This window comes from Lichenostomus cassidix, chromosome 7 (genome assembly GCF_008360975.1).
Source record: "Lichenostomus cassidix isolate B80296 chromosome 7, HeHo_3.0, whole genome shotgun sequence".
Taxonomy (NCBI): domain Eukaryota; kingdom Metazoa; phylum Chordata; class Aves; order Passeriformes; family Meliphagidae; genus Lichenostomus; species Lichenostomus cassidix.
The window spans coordinates 11,278,633-11,296,306 of record NC_139488.1 but is presented as its reverse complement, the minus strand read 5'-3'; the positions used below and the strand labels follow the sequence as shown (position 1 = coordinate 11,296,306).

Genomic DNA, 17,674 nt, shown 5'->3' with positions numbered 1-17,674 from the left:
AGTTTAGGGGGATTTGATTAGAATGACTCCCTGAGCTAGGTTAGGGCACTTTGATTATAAATTTCTTTCACTGATACATATATACATTCTCTATATATATGTGTGTGTGTATATATATATGTGCTTGGAAAAATAGTCCCTTCCCTTATCACTCTAGGTAGTGATTCAGCAGAGCTGGTGTGTCTGGTCAAGCTGAGTGTGTCATCATGGCCTTCATCTCATAGTTTTTGGCCACTAAGAATGTGATTTTCCCCCTCCTAACTAATCACAAGATTATTTCATTGTCTCATGAAATTGCTGTCCTAGCATGTCTTCCTTACCACTGTTGAGCAACGTCCCTTGTCTGTTTTCAGAAATGAAAATTGGGATAGTACAAAGTCTGTCCTCAGTCTGGGCAAAAGGGCCTGGGAAAGTATGACCTTCTCAGTTGAACTGTGCCCCACAAAAAGCTGCACATAACGTCATTGAACCTTTGCTTATCTCAGAATAATCACTACTCCTTTGAGAATAATAAACCCACTACGTGTCTACCTTTACTTCAATCTCTCAAAATCAAGTTGCTTAACTGACGTTAGATCTGCTTGTTACTACAGAACCACCCTGCTCTTCCTGAGCTTGCCAAAAGAGCTCATTTCAAGTTAAATGATTGCATAAAGAAACAAATAAACCCAGAGGCGATTTTGACATTGCCGTTATAGGTAGCTTACCTGTCACAGATGACTCGGAGTCTCTGAGGTCTCCTGGAAGCAACCAGTTCTAGAAAGTGTAATATGCAATCACAAGATTAAATGAGAATCAATTCAAAACCCATTCTTTGAGCCCCTGCACAAAAATGTGGTCAGAATTTCAAAGGGCCCTATAGAATTTGTCATCTTATGATTTATAAATATATATTATTCCTATAGGACTTGAGTACCTGCATTGATCTTAATAAGGCTGTTCCAGTTCTGTAACCCTTTCCTTTCATATATCTGTGAGTATAGGCCTTGGACCTCCTTCTGTTGCAGAGTCTTAGTTTTGACTTCAATAAAAGCAGAATCATCCCTAAAGCCTTTACACAAAGGAAGCAAAAAGAAGTTTCCAGGCCTGAATCCCCAGCAATTGTCTTGGCTTTCCAAGGGGCTGCTGAGCTTCACATATTGCCCTGTGGGTAACATGGGGCTTTTCTACATGGATGCAGCAGCAAGACTGGGGATAGAGAAAGGCACTGTGGTCCCACTCTCTTCCCTGCCCACAGCTCTACTAAGTTTGTTGTCTGTCCAGTTAACCATATTCATGCAGGCTTTGTACTCACTGATTATGCAATCTCTATCAGACTGGAACTTAGCAGAGTTTGCAATTTTGTGAAGTCTGTGTTCTTCTCAGTATTTTTCAAGGATATATTTCTAAACATTGTGGTAAATATAGAGGAATATGTTCCTCAAATGTTTTATTATAAAGCATTAATTTTCTCAGGCTTAGACACGAATGAATGGCTTAAGCCTAGCAAATTTCCCCTTAGAGCTGATCAACAGAGAGATTTTCTTGCATCAGAAAGGCTGCAATTTCTACCCACATACATTTTCCTGAGCACTGTGACAGCAGAGAATGAACAGTGGTACTCTAGTCATGGAAAGGAGAGCAGGAAGGGTGGGGTTGACCTCTCTTCCAGCTCAACCTGGACAAGCATTCCCCACAGTAGTGGGACCACCAGGAGGCAAGCACCACTGCTCTGTTGCCAGTAGACTCACAGCCCGGTTGGGGTTTATGCTGCACCCTCCAGGAGCATCTGCCCTCCCTTCCTGCCTGGAGGCACCAAGCACCTCATTCAGGGACCGAAGCTGCCTGCTGCAATCAAAGTGGGAGCCCCCTCTGCCTTTGCCTGAGTGGCCATTTCCAAAGTACTAGACCCAGGTTCTGACTTGATGCACAGACATCTTGAAAAAGTACAAATGACTGAACTTCCAGCCCTTGACCTTTCCAGCAGCAATCTTTCACCATTAAACCAGGCAAGCAGGTTGTTAAACCTGTCTATCACATGGTAAGTAACAGTTCAGAACTGAATTGCTCTCCTACACCCAAATACTAAGTAATTTCTAGAGTAGTAAATGGGAATATAACTGAGGATGGGATTCATGTTTAGGTACCAGAGCACTGGAATATTGCCAATATATAGAAGTTATAAACTAGTGTCTTGAATACTCCCTTCCCAAATAAGTCACCAAGATTGGCAGGACATTCCTCCTGGATCACTAGGAACATTTTCACCAGATTGTCTTTCCTTCTTTTTGCCCCCTTGGCTATAATAAAAGTTTAGAAATAAATTATCCACATTGAGTAGAGGTGTAAATTTTCCAGATAAAATAGAAGAAAAACAATTTAAAAAGTGGTTTGGAAAGGCATAAAATCTTTCTGTAAAAAGCAGAAATTTTTGCTTATTCACAGAGCTGGCCAAAACCTTTCAGATGTTCTGATTTTCTGTCAGAAAAAATTTGATTTGTGACATGAAAACACTCTATGACAATATATCAATTTCATTAAATATTTAGTAAACATGCCAAGATGACTTAAGTATTGTACTTTAACTCTCCTGAAATCTCTTAACATTAATATTCTTCAATGAGTTTAACACAGAAGTTAAAAAATGCATGTTCAGTTGGTAACAGCAAGGCAAAATGTTTCCATGCTGTCTAAGCGAAATGTCACTGTTTTTGTAGAGTGCATTTTCAGGATTTACATTCCAAAGAGGAAATAGGATTTTTCTTTACATTAGAAATAGAAATATCAGAAAATAGAAATATATAAGCTTTCTTCCTGGGAACTGGGAGGAATACCTGTGTTTGCTGTCTTGAGCAAGCCTCTTGACTTAAATCTACCTTTTATATAACCTGGAGATTAATAATTATCTGCAAGGGATAGTGTAAGAGCCAGTGAGCCAACTACTCCTGTCTCTGTCCAAACACATCTCTCAGTGAAGAATTCAGCTTGAGTGAGGACTGTGAGATATGGGTAAGAAAGCAGTGTGTCTCTGCTCAAGGATTTAATGCAGTTAACTAGAGCACTTTAAATCAGTTCAGATTAATCTCCCGACTGATCCCATATAGACAAACTCTTAGAGAATGCCAAGGCCCCATTGTGTTGAGCAGGGTAAAAACAGAGCAGTAAATATTTTCCCTACTGTAAGATTAAGACCAATCTAAAATTGTAAAACAATGTAAACAGCTACTCTCAAAAGGTAAAGGGATTAAGAATATTTCGATATTATTCCCAAATGGATGAACTACTGATTTAATCATCTCACCATGATGACCTAGACATAAAGTGATGGGATTGTGTAGGGCTGATTGGCTTTTTTAGCAATATGAGTAGATCTGAAAGGTAGCACTTAGGTTTGTTATTTTCTATCCTTATGCAAGGCAGAGTGTGCTAATGAGGAAATACCTTCCTATTTGAAAACCCAGGTGGAAGTGGCTAATGAACTGATAATGAGGCAAGCAAGCCAGAGGACAAGAGTTAAACTTTCCTAATTGATGAAGAGAGCGAAAGAGGATGCCAAGTGCTGCTGGATGAAGGCAGTGGGGTTGCAGGCTCACAGAGAAAATTTCTCTCATTAGTGAAATCTCTGTGGCTTCAGGACAGGAGCAGAGCTCTGTCTGTGTGGCAGGCTGGAAACTGCAGGCTGTGCCCATTGCCACACAGATGGGAAGTTTCCCTACGCCCTGGCCAGCATACATTGCACATTAGTTACAGTGCTGCTCTCCCCTTTGAGATCAAAGCCACATGCAGTTTATTATGACAATAAAAATTTTATCGTTTTAGAATTCAGTTTTCAACCATCCCATTTGTTAAATGAAACATCAGCATAAAAAGTGAGATTAAAAAAAAAAAAAAAAAAAAGGAAAAGCACTGGGAGTGCAGACTTCGTCTGCATTCTCACAAACGTCATGGGAAGTTTGCGTTTCAGGGCCTGCTGCTCGTTGCCTCCATCTGCTGGTGACATTTTGGAAAACCAACAGACATTGTAAATCCGTACCTGGGAGCACAAGTTAACTCTAGAAAGCTTCTAAATCTTATTCAGCATACCAAAGCTTGCAGATACGTGAAAAATCAGGCTTTATTTGAAAGTCATTGCTGCATCTGAAAAAGGCCCTGTGTGAAACCTGTATCTGCTATGTGAGGTGATATGCTACCTGGCATAGGAAACTTCATCAGTCAGCCTGCGCAATAAATCAGAGTAAAGCTCACTAGCAAGTTCATCATGTTATAGGTAGATATTCACTGCTCTCCATTCTTTGGAATCCAAATGTCAGAAAAAGGGAAAAAAAACTAACTTGGTACATTGGGCGCTCCAGTATTCCCAGTTTGGCAAAAGCAGTAGCTTAATGTCATGGGCTGTGATTCCTAATCCTTTCCTGCCCTTGACCCCCGCTGTCTAGATTCAAACTTGTAACCATTAATGGGGCTGGATCAAAACACTGGCCTTCTGGTGTCACCAATGGTGTTTAGAGGGGATTTAAACTCACTGCTTTTCAGCGCAGTGAAATGAACACAGCAGTAGATTAATGCAAGGATTTGAGCTCACACAGCATGAGAGCTTTCAAAAATAGTGTTAACAGAGCTACAACTGCCTCTTTCAGGGGAAGCAAAATGAAGGGAACAGAACAAATGAACAAACACAGGGCAAAGCCTTGTCACTATGGGTCGGACTGGTAAGCCTGGGGAGCCAGGGATAGGGCCTGTGAGCATGCTGAGATGTGGGGCAGGAGCTCTCCCAATCCTTCATGTCCTCCAGGAAATGGTTTTCAAAGCTGCTTGCAGGCCCCATGACTGCATGCAATTCCCTACCCCAAGTGTCTCTCCTGCAGACAGGAGGTGAGATCGCAAGCTGTAGGGCTGGCCACGAATGAGTAACTCATCCATCCTTCCCATTCACCTGGGGTCAGGTTGAGACTTTGGCAAACTGTAGGGAATGGGCATGAGGCTGTTCCTGAACTTCTTTGTGCAAGAAGACACTGGGGCATAGGGCAGTCAAAAACTCCTTTGCACATTTCATCCCTTGCCAGTTGCCCACAGAGGAAGCAGGGGAGCTTCTTTTCCTCGTGCTGCCCTGTGTGTGCCTGACTCACAAACCCCACAGCCCATCTTGTATCCTCTTCAGACTGCAGCAGGATGTGCTCAAGCCCACAGCAGTGACAGGAAAACATCTAAAGGTTTACAGCTCTCATTTCAAAGATTCCTACTAACCCACCTGGCCCAGGAACCTTTCCAGTAACAATCTCAGTCTGGGGCTGAGCCTACACTGCTGAATCCAGTGGGAGTTTTGCCATCAACTTCAATGAGAATAGGATCACACCTCAGTGCTTTGTTTTGCCCGTGTTTGTTCCTTGCCTCGGGCAGGAACCTGTTTGTTTGTTTGCAGCCTGTGCTCAGTGTGAACATCAATAGGACTAGCTGAAAGAATTCAAACCATCAGATTTGGGGAAGAGCTCCAAAGTTTGTTTGCTTATCTGAACCAACCCAGGCACCCAGATTCGCACAAATGGTCTGGGAATAAGCTCAGGAGAGAAGGTTTTCTGAGGCAGACTCCACAGATTGTACTCAGGCTGAGCAAGTCCTGGGGTGAAAACAGCATTTGTGCTTCAGGGAAGAGAGGGGAATTGCCCAGAAGCATGTAAAAGGCAAATAGCTTTAAATGAAGAGACTAATTTGTCTTCTTACCAGCAGTCCCATCAAAATGTGACTTGATTTAGCTCATGAGTAGGGCAAATAGTCCAACTTTATATGACTAACCTTCTGTCCAGACTGGTTTGTATAATTCAGGTTTGAGCCAAGTGCTTGGTTCCAGTATGTGGCTGGAACAGCTCGCAGCCCCTTGGTCAGGCTCTCAGGAGGAGAAAGGGATATTGCCCCTCCAGGTAACACAGCTATTGCCCCAAACACTGACACAGCACACCTCTCCCATGTGTTTGCAGGCATGGTGGGATGCTCCAACAGAATGGTGTCCTCTTACTCCTGCCTTTCTGCCTGGTGCAGGCACAAAAGGCACCAGCATCCCAGAGTCACAGCACAGCACAGGTCAATTCTGCCCCTCTAGAGTCCACTAGACAAACTTTCTATCGAGTCTGAAAGCCAGTCAGACTTGGAAACTGCTTATGGTGATTTCACTGGAGCTGTTGCCATGCTGCCTGGGCGCCTGTCCTCTCCTTCCTGGCCCTGCTACTGGCACCATCATGAGCAGCAGAGGACAGCACTGCTACTCAGACAAAACAGAGCTGAAGGAATTATTATTCAGAGCAGTTCTGGGCACTCACATTCTCTGTTGTCTGTGCAAGTTTCCTTGCTAGCATAGCCTTAATGCTTGTACTTTTAGATTGTCCTTCTACATAGTATTAGGACACCTAATCATCATCACTGGGAGTTTGTATGTTTATATTTTGAGGCCTTGTATTAGCAGATGACTGGCACAAAAATAAATCCTTGTGATTAGTTCCTCCCACACATGAGCATTTCTTTTCCTCCCAGACTACTCTTCTCAACTTGTAGACTTACCCAGCCAAGCCTTCTACAACAAGAAGAAAATGCTTCCTCCAGCTGTCTGCTCTGTGCTTGCCTGCTATCCAAATTAAACTTGCTGCGGACAGCGACACATTCCCATTTCACGCTGGTTTGATTAATGTGTCTCAGCTAATTGTGTGAAAGATTCCAGTCCTTTCGACTGTGAGACCAGGTTATTGTTCAGCCAATCTCAGCTACCATGTGAAAATGGGGGCTGTTTAGTGTTCATGCACCAGAATCAAAGGAGGGGCATCTTGGACTGGGTCACAGAGCAACACCCACTTCTTTGAAAAGATGTTACTATGCTCTACTAAACCTGTAAACCTCTTGCTCAAAGCACGTCTTCTCCCTCCTCCTCTCCCCCCTGTTCTTTTTTTCCCCTTCCAGATAGACAGGCTCCCCCCACCACTCTCCTATGGTACAAGTGAGAGAGAATGGTTAGATTGTAGATGGGTGAATTTCACATTCTAGGGTTTTTAATATTTCACTTTTATATTTCTCTTACAGAATGATCCTGCTGAGAGGCTGAGAATCAGTGCTCATCATTTCCCCCTCACTGACACTTGAATATATTTTCCCAGGAGAAAACATTAAACAAAAAGAGAAAGAGAGAAAGGGAGAGAGAGAGAGAGGGAGAGTGACTGAGCTAGCTTTTCAAAGCATACTTCTCAACCTGCCCACATCAAAATAAGAGACAACTGGCCCTTTGAAGTCCAGGACACAGACTTCTCTACCAGCCCATGTGGAAATAAAAGAATCCAGCTTTGTAAATCACACAGATTTCTCACCTTGCCCACATCAAAATCAGGGACAGTGACCTTTAAAGCTGAGGTTTAAAGGTCCCCAAACCAATCTCCATAAAAATAAGGAGAGTTCAGATAAACTGCATCTCCAGATGCCTGTCAGCTTTTCCAGTCTAAACCAGGTGATATTGGTCCTTTGCAATGAGGAGTGGAGACTAAATACACTGTGAGACTTGCAGCAATGAAATATTCCATTAGACTTACATACACCAGCACCCAGTGAGGCAACTTTGCCACACATGTACCTTTGTTTGTATACTAAGCAAATCCCAGTGTTGTTGTAGGTCCTACAGCACCACTGTCATTAAGTAGCTCAAGGGATTTTAGTATCACCGTAGCACAGGATTTTTCATAATTACAATTACTGACACAACAACTGAGTGGCTAGTGGCTCAGAGAAAAAGCTGGCCTTCTCATGAGGTTAATCCTACCTGGGTTATAGTTGGGGAGCTTGGAAAGTCCTGGCCAGGTGTCTTCAGTTGGGACCCCCAATGCCTGCAAAAGATTTAAGAGAGTGAGAAGAACAATAACCTCTTTCTGCCCATACTTTGCCTTGTGTGGAGTTGGAGGAATCAGTCTCAATGGAGAGTGACTGGTCTTCCCTGTAAACCAGTGCAGAATTACATTGCCCTGGCTGGTGCTGGATCTACCACTGTGCAGAAAGGACACTGACATTTTAGCACTTGCTTATGTAGCAGAAAGGCTCCTGCTGAGATTGAATGCTGTTGCTGCTAGGAACATCAGTGAAGGCATATGAAGCTTCACTGCCAGGTGCCACTGCTGTCTGTGTTTGCCAGTCATGGGGTCACACAGTTGAGCCCTTTTCAGTGCTGAAGGTGTCCTCCTGCACCAGAGCTGCACTGGGGACTTACTGTGCCCACTTACACTGGCAGCAACTATTATGATCATTGGCACAGCACAGGCTGTGGGCTCTGAGAGAAACCCTTGCTTTCTGAGGTGAAAAAGTAAAGCTGGCAGACAGGTCTAATAGCAGGAGCAAGAAAGCAGTGCAAACTTCATTCTGAAGGATTCAGAGCTTCAGCAGTGTCTTTGGCCTTTCTTGGGAACTGTGGGCTTTAGAAGTAGCTGCTCACTGAGCAAAGTCTGGGCCAGTAAAGCGTCCTCCAACTGCATTTTAGTTGCTGAAACATGTGAGATCAAGCATATCTGGATTTCTGCAGTCACAGATGTTTAGTGTTGTTATTATTATTACTTAAAGCATGCAAAGTGCCCTGTGCCTGCTGATATGGATGATTTGTGTTAAAGACGTAAAGCCACATATTTAAGAAGAGCTCACAGCATGTGAAATGGTCGTATAAATCAGTACTGCTAGCTCCAAGTATTCAAAACTTTCATCCAGACAACCTCCAGCATTACCAGGTTTCCTTAAAAAGCAGCAAAATTTTAACATTAAAAATTTCAGGGTTTTTATTCACTGTCTCTTCTACAACACTAGATTTGTCTAACATTAGTCACCCTTTGGATATGATAGACAATTCCTTTTCGATAATATGTAAGCTGGATATGGGGAACTTGGCCTCATGAAAATTTGTAGTAGGATTGCAAGAAAACAAGCATCAGTAAAAAAGTACATTAACAAAGACAGAAGTATAAAGCCAGCTTGTTGCATTTGTAAAGCATCTGGTGGTTGATTGTTTTTCTCACAGCTGGGAAACAGCTGTGACAATTGCAGCTACCTGGAGAAGACAGTCACAAGCAGAGCCTGCATCTCACGGCTGGCACACATCAGCATGGTGGCCTCTGGAGCGAAGCAGGTTGCTGTGGCATGTTTCCAAACTGCTTATGGACTCAGCCTGTCACAGCAAAGACTAAGGGGCAGGATCCTTGTCTCTGCTCACCTGCTAAAACCAGCCTTGGAAGCTTGAAAGCTCCCCACAGAGAACGTGTCTTGCAGTGTTCAAACAGCTGGCAGCGTTGGAAGTTGGCTCGCACCAAGGGTAATTTGACAGCCCTGGGTGAGGATGCTTTCTTGACTGGTGTGTGCATCGTGTGGGTAGGGCAGGTCTTTCCAAAGCAAACTCTGTATGCACAGAAGAGTTGGAATTAGAACTTGAATCCAGAATTTGCTCTCTTTTTGCTATCCTGTTAGCTTTCCAGGAAACATTGATGTGGGCCCTCATTCTTCAAGGTTTCTTGTGAGCTGTCAGACATCATTTCTACAGGCATCAGAGAAAACTGGGTAAGTTCAGGGCATAGTAAAATCATACTTGCCAGGGTCAGCTCAGCATTTGGCTTCTTTTGCTGAAGAATTCCAGAAAATAGTTACTTGTGTGTGCTTATACTTCTCTACATAAGGATTTCAGCAAATACTTACATTTTACTGCATTGAGGTATGAAAACATTCAGAGCACCAATCACTGAATGCCATATGAATTTATATTTGTATTTTCTGAGCCTTTCTTTCCAAAAGATGCTTTTCCAACCTGTAAACTTGCATCTTTTTGTCTTCCAATGTAACAGAGCAAGTGATCTCTCTTCTCTCTCCTCTCTCCTCTCTCCTCTCTCCTCTCTCCTCTCTCCTCTCTCCTCTCTCCTCTCTCCTCTCTCCTCTCTCCTCTTCTCTTCTCTTCTCTTCTCTTCTCTTCTCTTCTCTTCTCTTCTCTTCTCTTCTCTTCTCTTCTCTTCTTCTCCTCTTCTCTTCTTCTTCACACTGGTGGCATTCTGCAGCCTAATCCAGCCCTCATGAAGTCCTTCTCAGCACAATGTTAATCAATAAGATGGATCTTTTGCATGCAAAACCTATGCCTGGCCTCTTAAAATTTGAATGATGGACGTTCAGTTTGTCAGGTTTGCTTGCTGTCCATGCTGTGAGCAAACTGGAGACGCTGCAGTTTGCATTCACTCATGCTGTACTTCCATAACCAGTACTGCCAGCCTTCCCTTTCTGTTTGGCCCTGCTCCAGGGCCATGCCTTCATGAGTAGTAGTGGTCATTAGTGCTACTCTTTGTGCAACCAGCAGATGAGCTGGGTAAAGGAGCTGTTCTCATTTAGAGCAAGCCAGGGAGAAAACAAAGTCACAGGGAACCTTGAACCCCAGTTCATGTAGCCCCACATGTAGAGGGGTGACACAGGAGCAGCAGTGAGCCAGGGATAGAGATGGGGGATGGAGACTGCTTTAGGTGGCACTTGCCTCTAGAAGAACTGTTGGTAAAATGATAGCCAGTCAATCCTGGTCATTCAACAGGACAAATACATTTCACAGAATGGGGATTTTCCAACCATATATCTATAGGGTGTCTGAACCAACAGTCCTACATGGAGATAAGTATGCTGGGTGATACAGACTCATGCACACAAACACAGATGGTCTCTGTACCAGTGCAGGGTGCCTCTACTACGAGCACATGAAAGGAACTGACTATTAGAGAACAGTAGGAATCCCCATTCCGAACCTCACACTTGGCAAAATATATCAAGTTAGACATCGAAAGCCTCTAAAGAGCTTTGAAATCTTGGTCTAACACAGAGCCTCATTCCAGGCTGTATAACATCATAAAACCTTCTGTGAAAAGCACTAATTATTTCATAGCTCTTTAAACTTCCTCATGATTTTTAAATAAGGGGGTTTTTGCCTTCTATAGCACAAATCCTATTAATCATGGTATTAGTTATAATACCAGAGAAATTACGATAGGGCTATAACCCTCTAATGCAAAACCACAGGAAATGTATCCAGAGATTTCAAAGACATAAGTGTAAGGACAGCCTTCATTCACACTCTGAGAAACTGGACCTTGCCCTGGCTTTGAACCTTGTTAACTGGCCAAGTATGGAAATTTTTTTTGCAATAATTCTTTTTTCCCTGCAATCTCTGTGAAAGAGAAATTCAGCATTTATTTAAATGGACTAAACTCAAGTCTAAGAACTGGGTGCACTTGTCTGAGTTTTTATCACACTCCTAGCTACAAGCAGAGAGGAAAGCCCTACCAGGCACGACCATTTCTGGATGAAGGGGTTAAGGAGGAAAAATCTGACTTGTGCAGTCTAAATGCTATAAGGTAATTTCTGATTATTTTCTGAATTTCATTTTTTTTGTACTTTCTTCTTTGAAAATCCATGTCAGGGAAACACTTTGTGCAGAGGAGTAAATCCTTGGAAGAAGATGTGAAAGGGCAGACAAAGAATCACAGGATCACAGAGTCACAGAGTAGGCTGAGTTGGAAGGGACCAAAAGGATCACTGAGTCCCACCCCTGGCCCTGCATGGGACACCCCAAAAACCACACCTGAGAGCATTATCCAAACACTCCTTGAACTCTATCAGGATTGGTGCTGTGACCACTGCCCTGGGCAGCCTGCTCCCATGCCCAGCCACCCTCTGGGTGAAGAACCTTTCTAATATCCAGCCTAAACTTCCCTTGACACAACTTCAGGCCATTCCCTCAGTCCTGTCACTGTCATCAGGGAGAGGAGATCAGTGCCTGCCCCTCCTCTTTCCCTCTCAGGGCAGCTGTGACTGCAATGGGGTCTCAGTCTCCTCCAGACTGAACAGACCAAGTGATACCTACAGCAAAACCCAACATGAACCCATAGGTTGACCTTCCTGTTGAGTCAGTAACAGGGTCAGCAAGAGCTATCAGGAACACACAGAACCTGCCAGTGCTGCTGACTGCCTCGGTGCTACCAAGCTGCACTAGGGATGTGGCTCTGTGTTGCTGTTTCCCCAGCAGAATAAACAGTTTAAGAAGCTCTTGAATATGTTGCTCTTACTCACTGCTACCTTTATAAAGTAATTTCACTTTTCATTATGCCAAATCAGTCTCTAGAGCTGCACCATAAACTGGATGATAGAAAATGTTCCAAGTCAAAATGAAGAAGGATCTCTGACAAACCTCAGGGTCTTGCCATTTTCAAGGTAGCTCAGGAGCAGTATTAGAGCACCTTTGTGAAATGTGGTGTGCTGTATCCTACAGTAAGTTAAGGATTTAAAAAGAAGCAACAGAATTTGCAGTACCTGCACACCTTTTATGCCTTCTTCAATTTGATCTCAATTTAATTGGCTTTAAATTTTTGATGAGATGACAAACATCAAAGGGAAGTCATTTGATTTACTCCTGTGTCTGTAAGAAAGTTGCCAAATATAAAATGGGTTACAAAGTCTGCTGTGCACTTGGCAGATTAGACCAAATTATTTCTCCTATTCACAGGACCTGTGCTTAGGACTTCCATAAGTAGGCTGGAGCAATGGATTCTTTTTCTCTCCCACTTCAGGCTGTATTTTACTCACCGCCCAGATCTTCTCCAGTTGTTCATGAGTACCAGAAGTTGCTGCAAAGATTGGCTGACCCTGGATCATTTCCACAAATATACAGCCTGCACTCCTGCAAGAAACTCAAGCTATTAACTCATTCACATAAATGACATATATAATACAATTGTTAGGATGGGCAGGGAGAGAGGCAGAGCGATAACTGTTGGAAAGGAAATTTAGAAATTCTGATTTGTAAATGGAGAAATCTTGATATAAGCTGTTAACCCTATATATATATCAGCTCAAGTCTGCAAAGTACCAGTCTGTTGTGTTAGTATTGTACACCCACCCCAGTTCATCTAGTGAGAGTGCGTGTGAAGCAAGGCAGGATGTGGGGTGTCTGTATACATGTAAATAAACAGAGGCTTCAGTGAAGACTGGTAATACCTTTATATTATGGTGGTAGGAAGGATCTAGCATTATAAAAACCCCTACTGACTGGGGAAAGTCAGGAAGGTTTCCTTTGGGAAGGACCATGTTGCTCAGCCCTGATCTTGCAGCATGCTCCAAGCACTGCAACTGGCCCATGTTGCAAGTTGTATATACTGTCATTAATCTCATCCTAGTCCTGCAGATTGAATCACTTGAATTGAAAAGCTGGCAAGTCAAATAGGATGGGAGCAGACCAAAGATAAGTTACATTCCCATGCCTCCAGGATTTCAGAAAAAAAAAATGAAGTGGTCAAGGTTCCATACAAGTCTCTTCCCATTTCCTTTTTCTCATCTGCACCACCCACTAAAAAAACCAATTCACTTTTCACCAGCAAGACAAGACAGGGGATATCTTTGGAAAAGAAACCCACTAAACACTATCTTTTCTTCCAGTACCAAAAAACTTGTTTTGGGTCTCTGTCCATTAATCCTATTACAAACTGTCTGAAAAAAGGGTCATGGCAGAAGCCTGTGGAGTACAAGGTTGCTTCTCATGAGAAAAGGGCACAAAAGTGGAGTACTAACAGTAGGAAAGATAAACAGGGAAGTACTACACACTTCATTGACTTGAAGGATATATTAGATGCAGAAAGAACTCAGAGGCACTAGCTACTACAGCCATTTTTCCTGCAGGATAAATTGGCTCTTCCTTGGAAAGCTAAAGGCAAGATTTCATAGCATAAAGAACCTGGTCATAAGAGCAAGTTAAAATATTCTTATATTTGTGTTATCCCCTGCTCTGCACTTGTACCAAAGCAAATTAGCCAGCTTAAAAAAAAAGCCAACACCTGCAAAATTGCTTAATTTTACTAAGGTGTATTAGTCCTCATGGCAATAATGATGAGATATTTGTAATTAAGGTAGACTTGCCTATTTGCAACTATTCCCATCTCTCATTGCAAGGCTTAAAACTCCTCTCATTTACTATTTAATAATTTCCTTCAAAAATTTTTTCTAGGTTTTTTGTCTTTTCACTAATTCCCATCACAACTTTTCAGGTTTCAGTCTCATTCTTCTTTGATTATAGCATATTTGACTCCTTTAAGCGCAACTCTTGAAAACCCAGCTTTGTTTTACAAGCTCTGAAAGTATTATTTTCACTTGCTGAGCAATAACTGGTGATCTCTTCTGGTCATCTATACTCATGTATTACCTATTGCATCTTGTTTTTTGCAATAGTGTAGTTGCTTTTCCCACCTGACTTTTCCCAACTGTGGTCAGTTGAAACCTTGGCATGCAACTCATCTGCAGTATTTATTTTGGTCATATTTACATACCAGGTGGTGCCAGGCCTGTTTGCAGATCCACATCTGACACTGTTTTCACAAACATCTGTGCTGCATTTTCCCTAAGCTTCCTGTGCTCTAACCTTGGCAAGTCTTGTGAGATGAGCTTCTTGTTTGTCTAATATCCTCTTACAGAGTCCAGGCATCATGAAACTTAATCCACAGCTTTTGCAACACAGAGTTTTTTTGGTGTTTCATAGCACTACCACAACACTAGACATGACTGTGGAGCCCACAGATAGATTCTACAGAGACCAGTGTCATACCAACACTGTTTTCACAGCTGATTTACATGCCCAAATGGCTCACCCTATTTTGCAACCACAGGGGCTGCTGTAATCTGCTGATTGCATTGCACAAGTTCAACTGTGTATGGTCAAAGCAGTTTAGGTACTCTTGATTTGTAGGGGGAAGAGAAACAAGTCTGTGTGGTTTTGGAACAAGTGATGCTGATGTTCTACCACCGTTTGCATTCCAATATCCTAGCTAGGAAGGGACATTAGACTGGCAAGAGCAGGAACTTTGGAAACTAATGGTAGTCATATTAGCCTTGCAGTAGAGGCCTCAGCTTTCCTTCTGAGATGTGGATTTAAGTTACTGCTCTGACAGCATTATGAGGACCCTAGTGATAATGAGCATGATTCAAAAGCATTTACTTTTAAGTATTTTTACATATTTAAACCTGGGGTTGTTTTGCTTTTCCCTTTTTCCTTCTTACCCCTCTGATAATAATTCCTCAAGTCTTCTTACCCCTTCCAGTCTAAAAGTTTCTTAGAGGGTCTCAGTCTCATAAAAATGCCTTGGGAAGACATAGGGCAGAGGGAGGGGTCTTTTGGAAAGAGGCCTAGACATGATATTTTAGCAAGTGCCAGATATGCACGTGAATCAAAACAGTGACAGCTAAAGTAGTAGAAGTTATAGGGATATTCAGGGAGCATAAGCAGAGCTGATCCAGACAGCACAGTTGTATCGATCTGCAATCCCTGGGGAAGGTTTGAACACTGTACTTTGTCCTCAGTCTGCAGTGCTGCAGCACACAGTGGAAAGATTTTCATCAGGATTAAGACCTAAGATATCTCTGTGGCATCCCAGAGCTCCCTCTCCGTGTTTGAGGGGGTTTTTTGGCACTAGGACATGGCAATTGAATATTTAACCAGAAATATATCCTTCCTCTTTTTCATCACCAAGCATGGTCTGTACAGTGGAGCCATTAGCCCGTTATCTCCCAGTTTGGCATAGCAGGGCACTGTGAACCAGGCTGAGGAGAAGGCTGTAGTGAGCCTGGCAGGTCCATGTTAAATGACTGCATGTGAACTCCTATTCTACATGAATCTACCAGGGAAGATCCCTGTGATTTTTTTTCTCTCTCTTTTTTTAATGGAAGTTTATACAAGGAAAGCCTGACTGAAAAGAAGATGTCTTAAGGCACTCATGATATTTGCAGCCACGAATGTGGCCATGCATAAAGCACTTGGTGTTTTTCAAAAAAAGAGAAAAAAAGTCCTTCTGATATGCAGTGTAATCTCCCTGAAATCCCTTAATTGAATCTTCTAAAGTCCTGAAGAGATAGTGAGGGAGAAAGAGAGAGAAAAGAGATACAGAGAGATTAAAGCAGCTTTTCTAGTTAGTCCAAGAGTGACTGAGTCTCCTTCTATATCTCTTTCTTCATCTATTCAAGGCCTCATTCACTTCCCATATGCCTCCCACTGACAGTATTGCTGCTCAAGCACACTATGCATGAATTGCCATAATGTTTTATTTTGTTATAATTGGTTTCTTTAAACCAAGGCTTTGACACCCACTGTCTCATGCCATTACCAAGGGCATTCTGACCTGCCTTCATGTAAATTGCAGCATCCAAAAGACATAGGGGTTTTTTTCCTTTCTTCCCAATAGACAAGTAACATCTGTGTGAATTCACATTATTTCCTAATAGACAAAAATTGAACTTAAATGCAGTGTACATCAAGATAATAAATGACTCTTGTTAGAGGAAGTTACTGAATAGAGCTCAGTGAAGTACTCTCTATTCTCTCAGCGTGACATCTTTCTTTAGGGCAAACACTTTGAATGTTGTTATTATAAGGAGGCATTATAACAAAGGTGCCTATAGTGTGGATGTAGTTCAGTGGGATGGAGAGCACTGTGCTGTGAGAGCTGGGATCTTTGTACACCACTCCCATGTTGCTATTCATTACACTAGAGCAGAGTTATGCAGTGGGGATGTTGGTTTTGCATAGGCAGAAATGACACACTTTCTGCGCATAGCTGGCTTTGGACAGGGGTCAGCTTCCAGGGGAAACAAACAACAGGCTTATGCCTGATACAAACCCTCTAATCTGCTAGGCAGGCATCTTCTGCAAACTCAGCAGACATTTCTGAGACTGTCTGGAAGGAAAGATGACAGGTAGTGGGGGTAGTAGACAGGACTATTTAGACTGGCTTAGCAGCTGGAAGCCATTAGATTTAGCAAGGTTTTCCTCCTTCGAGAAGTCTTTAAATAATTAAATTACCAGCAGGCCTAGGGAAGTAAACAATCTAGAAACTTCTGTTTCCCTGAACTACCCTCCAGACTTAGGTCATTGGAATGTCTGATAAGCTGCAGAGCTCTGGAGGGAGATACAGCCTGTGAAGACCTGTAAACTTAGCCAGCCTCTTGCACATTCTTCAGCCTGCTGCACTCCTGCCCTTTCCCAGCCTTTGACTCTGCAGAACAGCTAGGAAAAGTCCTGGTGGGACACGTATAAGCAGAAGATTAACTGGTCTGAAGAAAGGATGAAGCAGCAACACCATCTACAGATGTAAAATTGCCCAGAATAAGGAAGGTCTCCTGCAACTTCATGAGCTGCATGCTGTCCATGAGTACGTTGCTGGAAGTGGGCTCAGGATGGAGCAGAAGTGAGCCAGAAGGTTGATGAACCTTCCAGTTAGCCTAGCTACACATCCAAGCCAGCTCAAAAGGCCAGTGGTACCCTCTGAAGCCTTCATCCTCTCCTGCTTTCTGTCTGCTCTCACAGAGCTCTCTCCCTTCTCCTAACATGTAGCTTGTTTCCTTTTGATTCCCAAACACATTAATACTTTGGGGCAGAGCTCACAAGGTAACAAGGCTTTAGCAGACACAGCCCTTCTCCTGTGTGAAATACAGACTGTATCTGACACATGGTCCTTGAGAAGAAGGACAAAGTAACACAAAAATAATGAAAGCTCAGATCCTTTCTATCTCCAGACTCATTAAGAAACCCTTTAATGCCACATTTTGTTACCAAGGCCAAAGTAATTGACAGTGCAGTTGTGGATCCATTGTTTCTTCACGAAGCCATTTCTGTAGAGTTATTATTTGCTCAGCT

General features: G+C 42.8%; 1 protein-coding gene across 1 annotated transcript in view; it reads right to left on the bottom strand.

Moving 5' to 3' along the window:
• Window positions 1–17,674, bottom strand: part of CDK15 (cyclin dependent kinase 15) — a 39,944-nt gene that overhangs the window by 12,714 nt on the left and 9,556 nt on the right. Inside the window, exons 7-9 of the mRNA XM_085065635.1 lie at window positions 12,586–12,679; window positions 7,769–7,832; window positions 708–756 (exon numbers count right to left, since the gene is read on the bottom strand). Of these exons, the coding sequence (XP_084921761.1) occupies window positions 708–756; window positions 7,769–7,832; window positions 12,586–12,679 (207 nt within the window). The remainder of the gene's footprint in view (window positions 1–707; window positions 757–7,768; window positions 7,833–12,585; window positions 12,680–17,674) is intronic.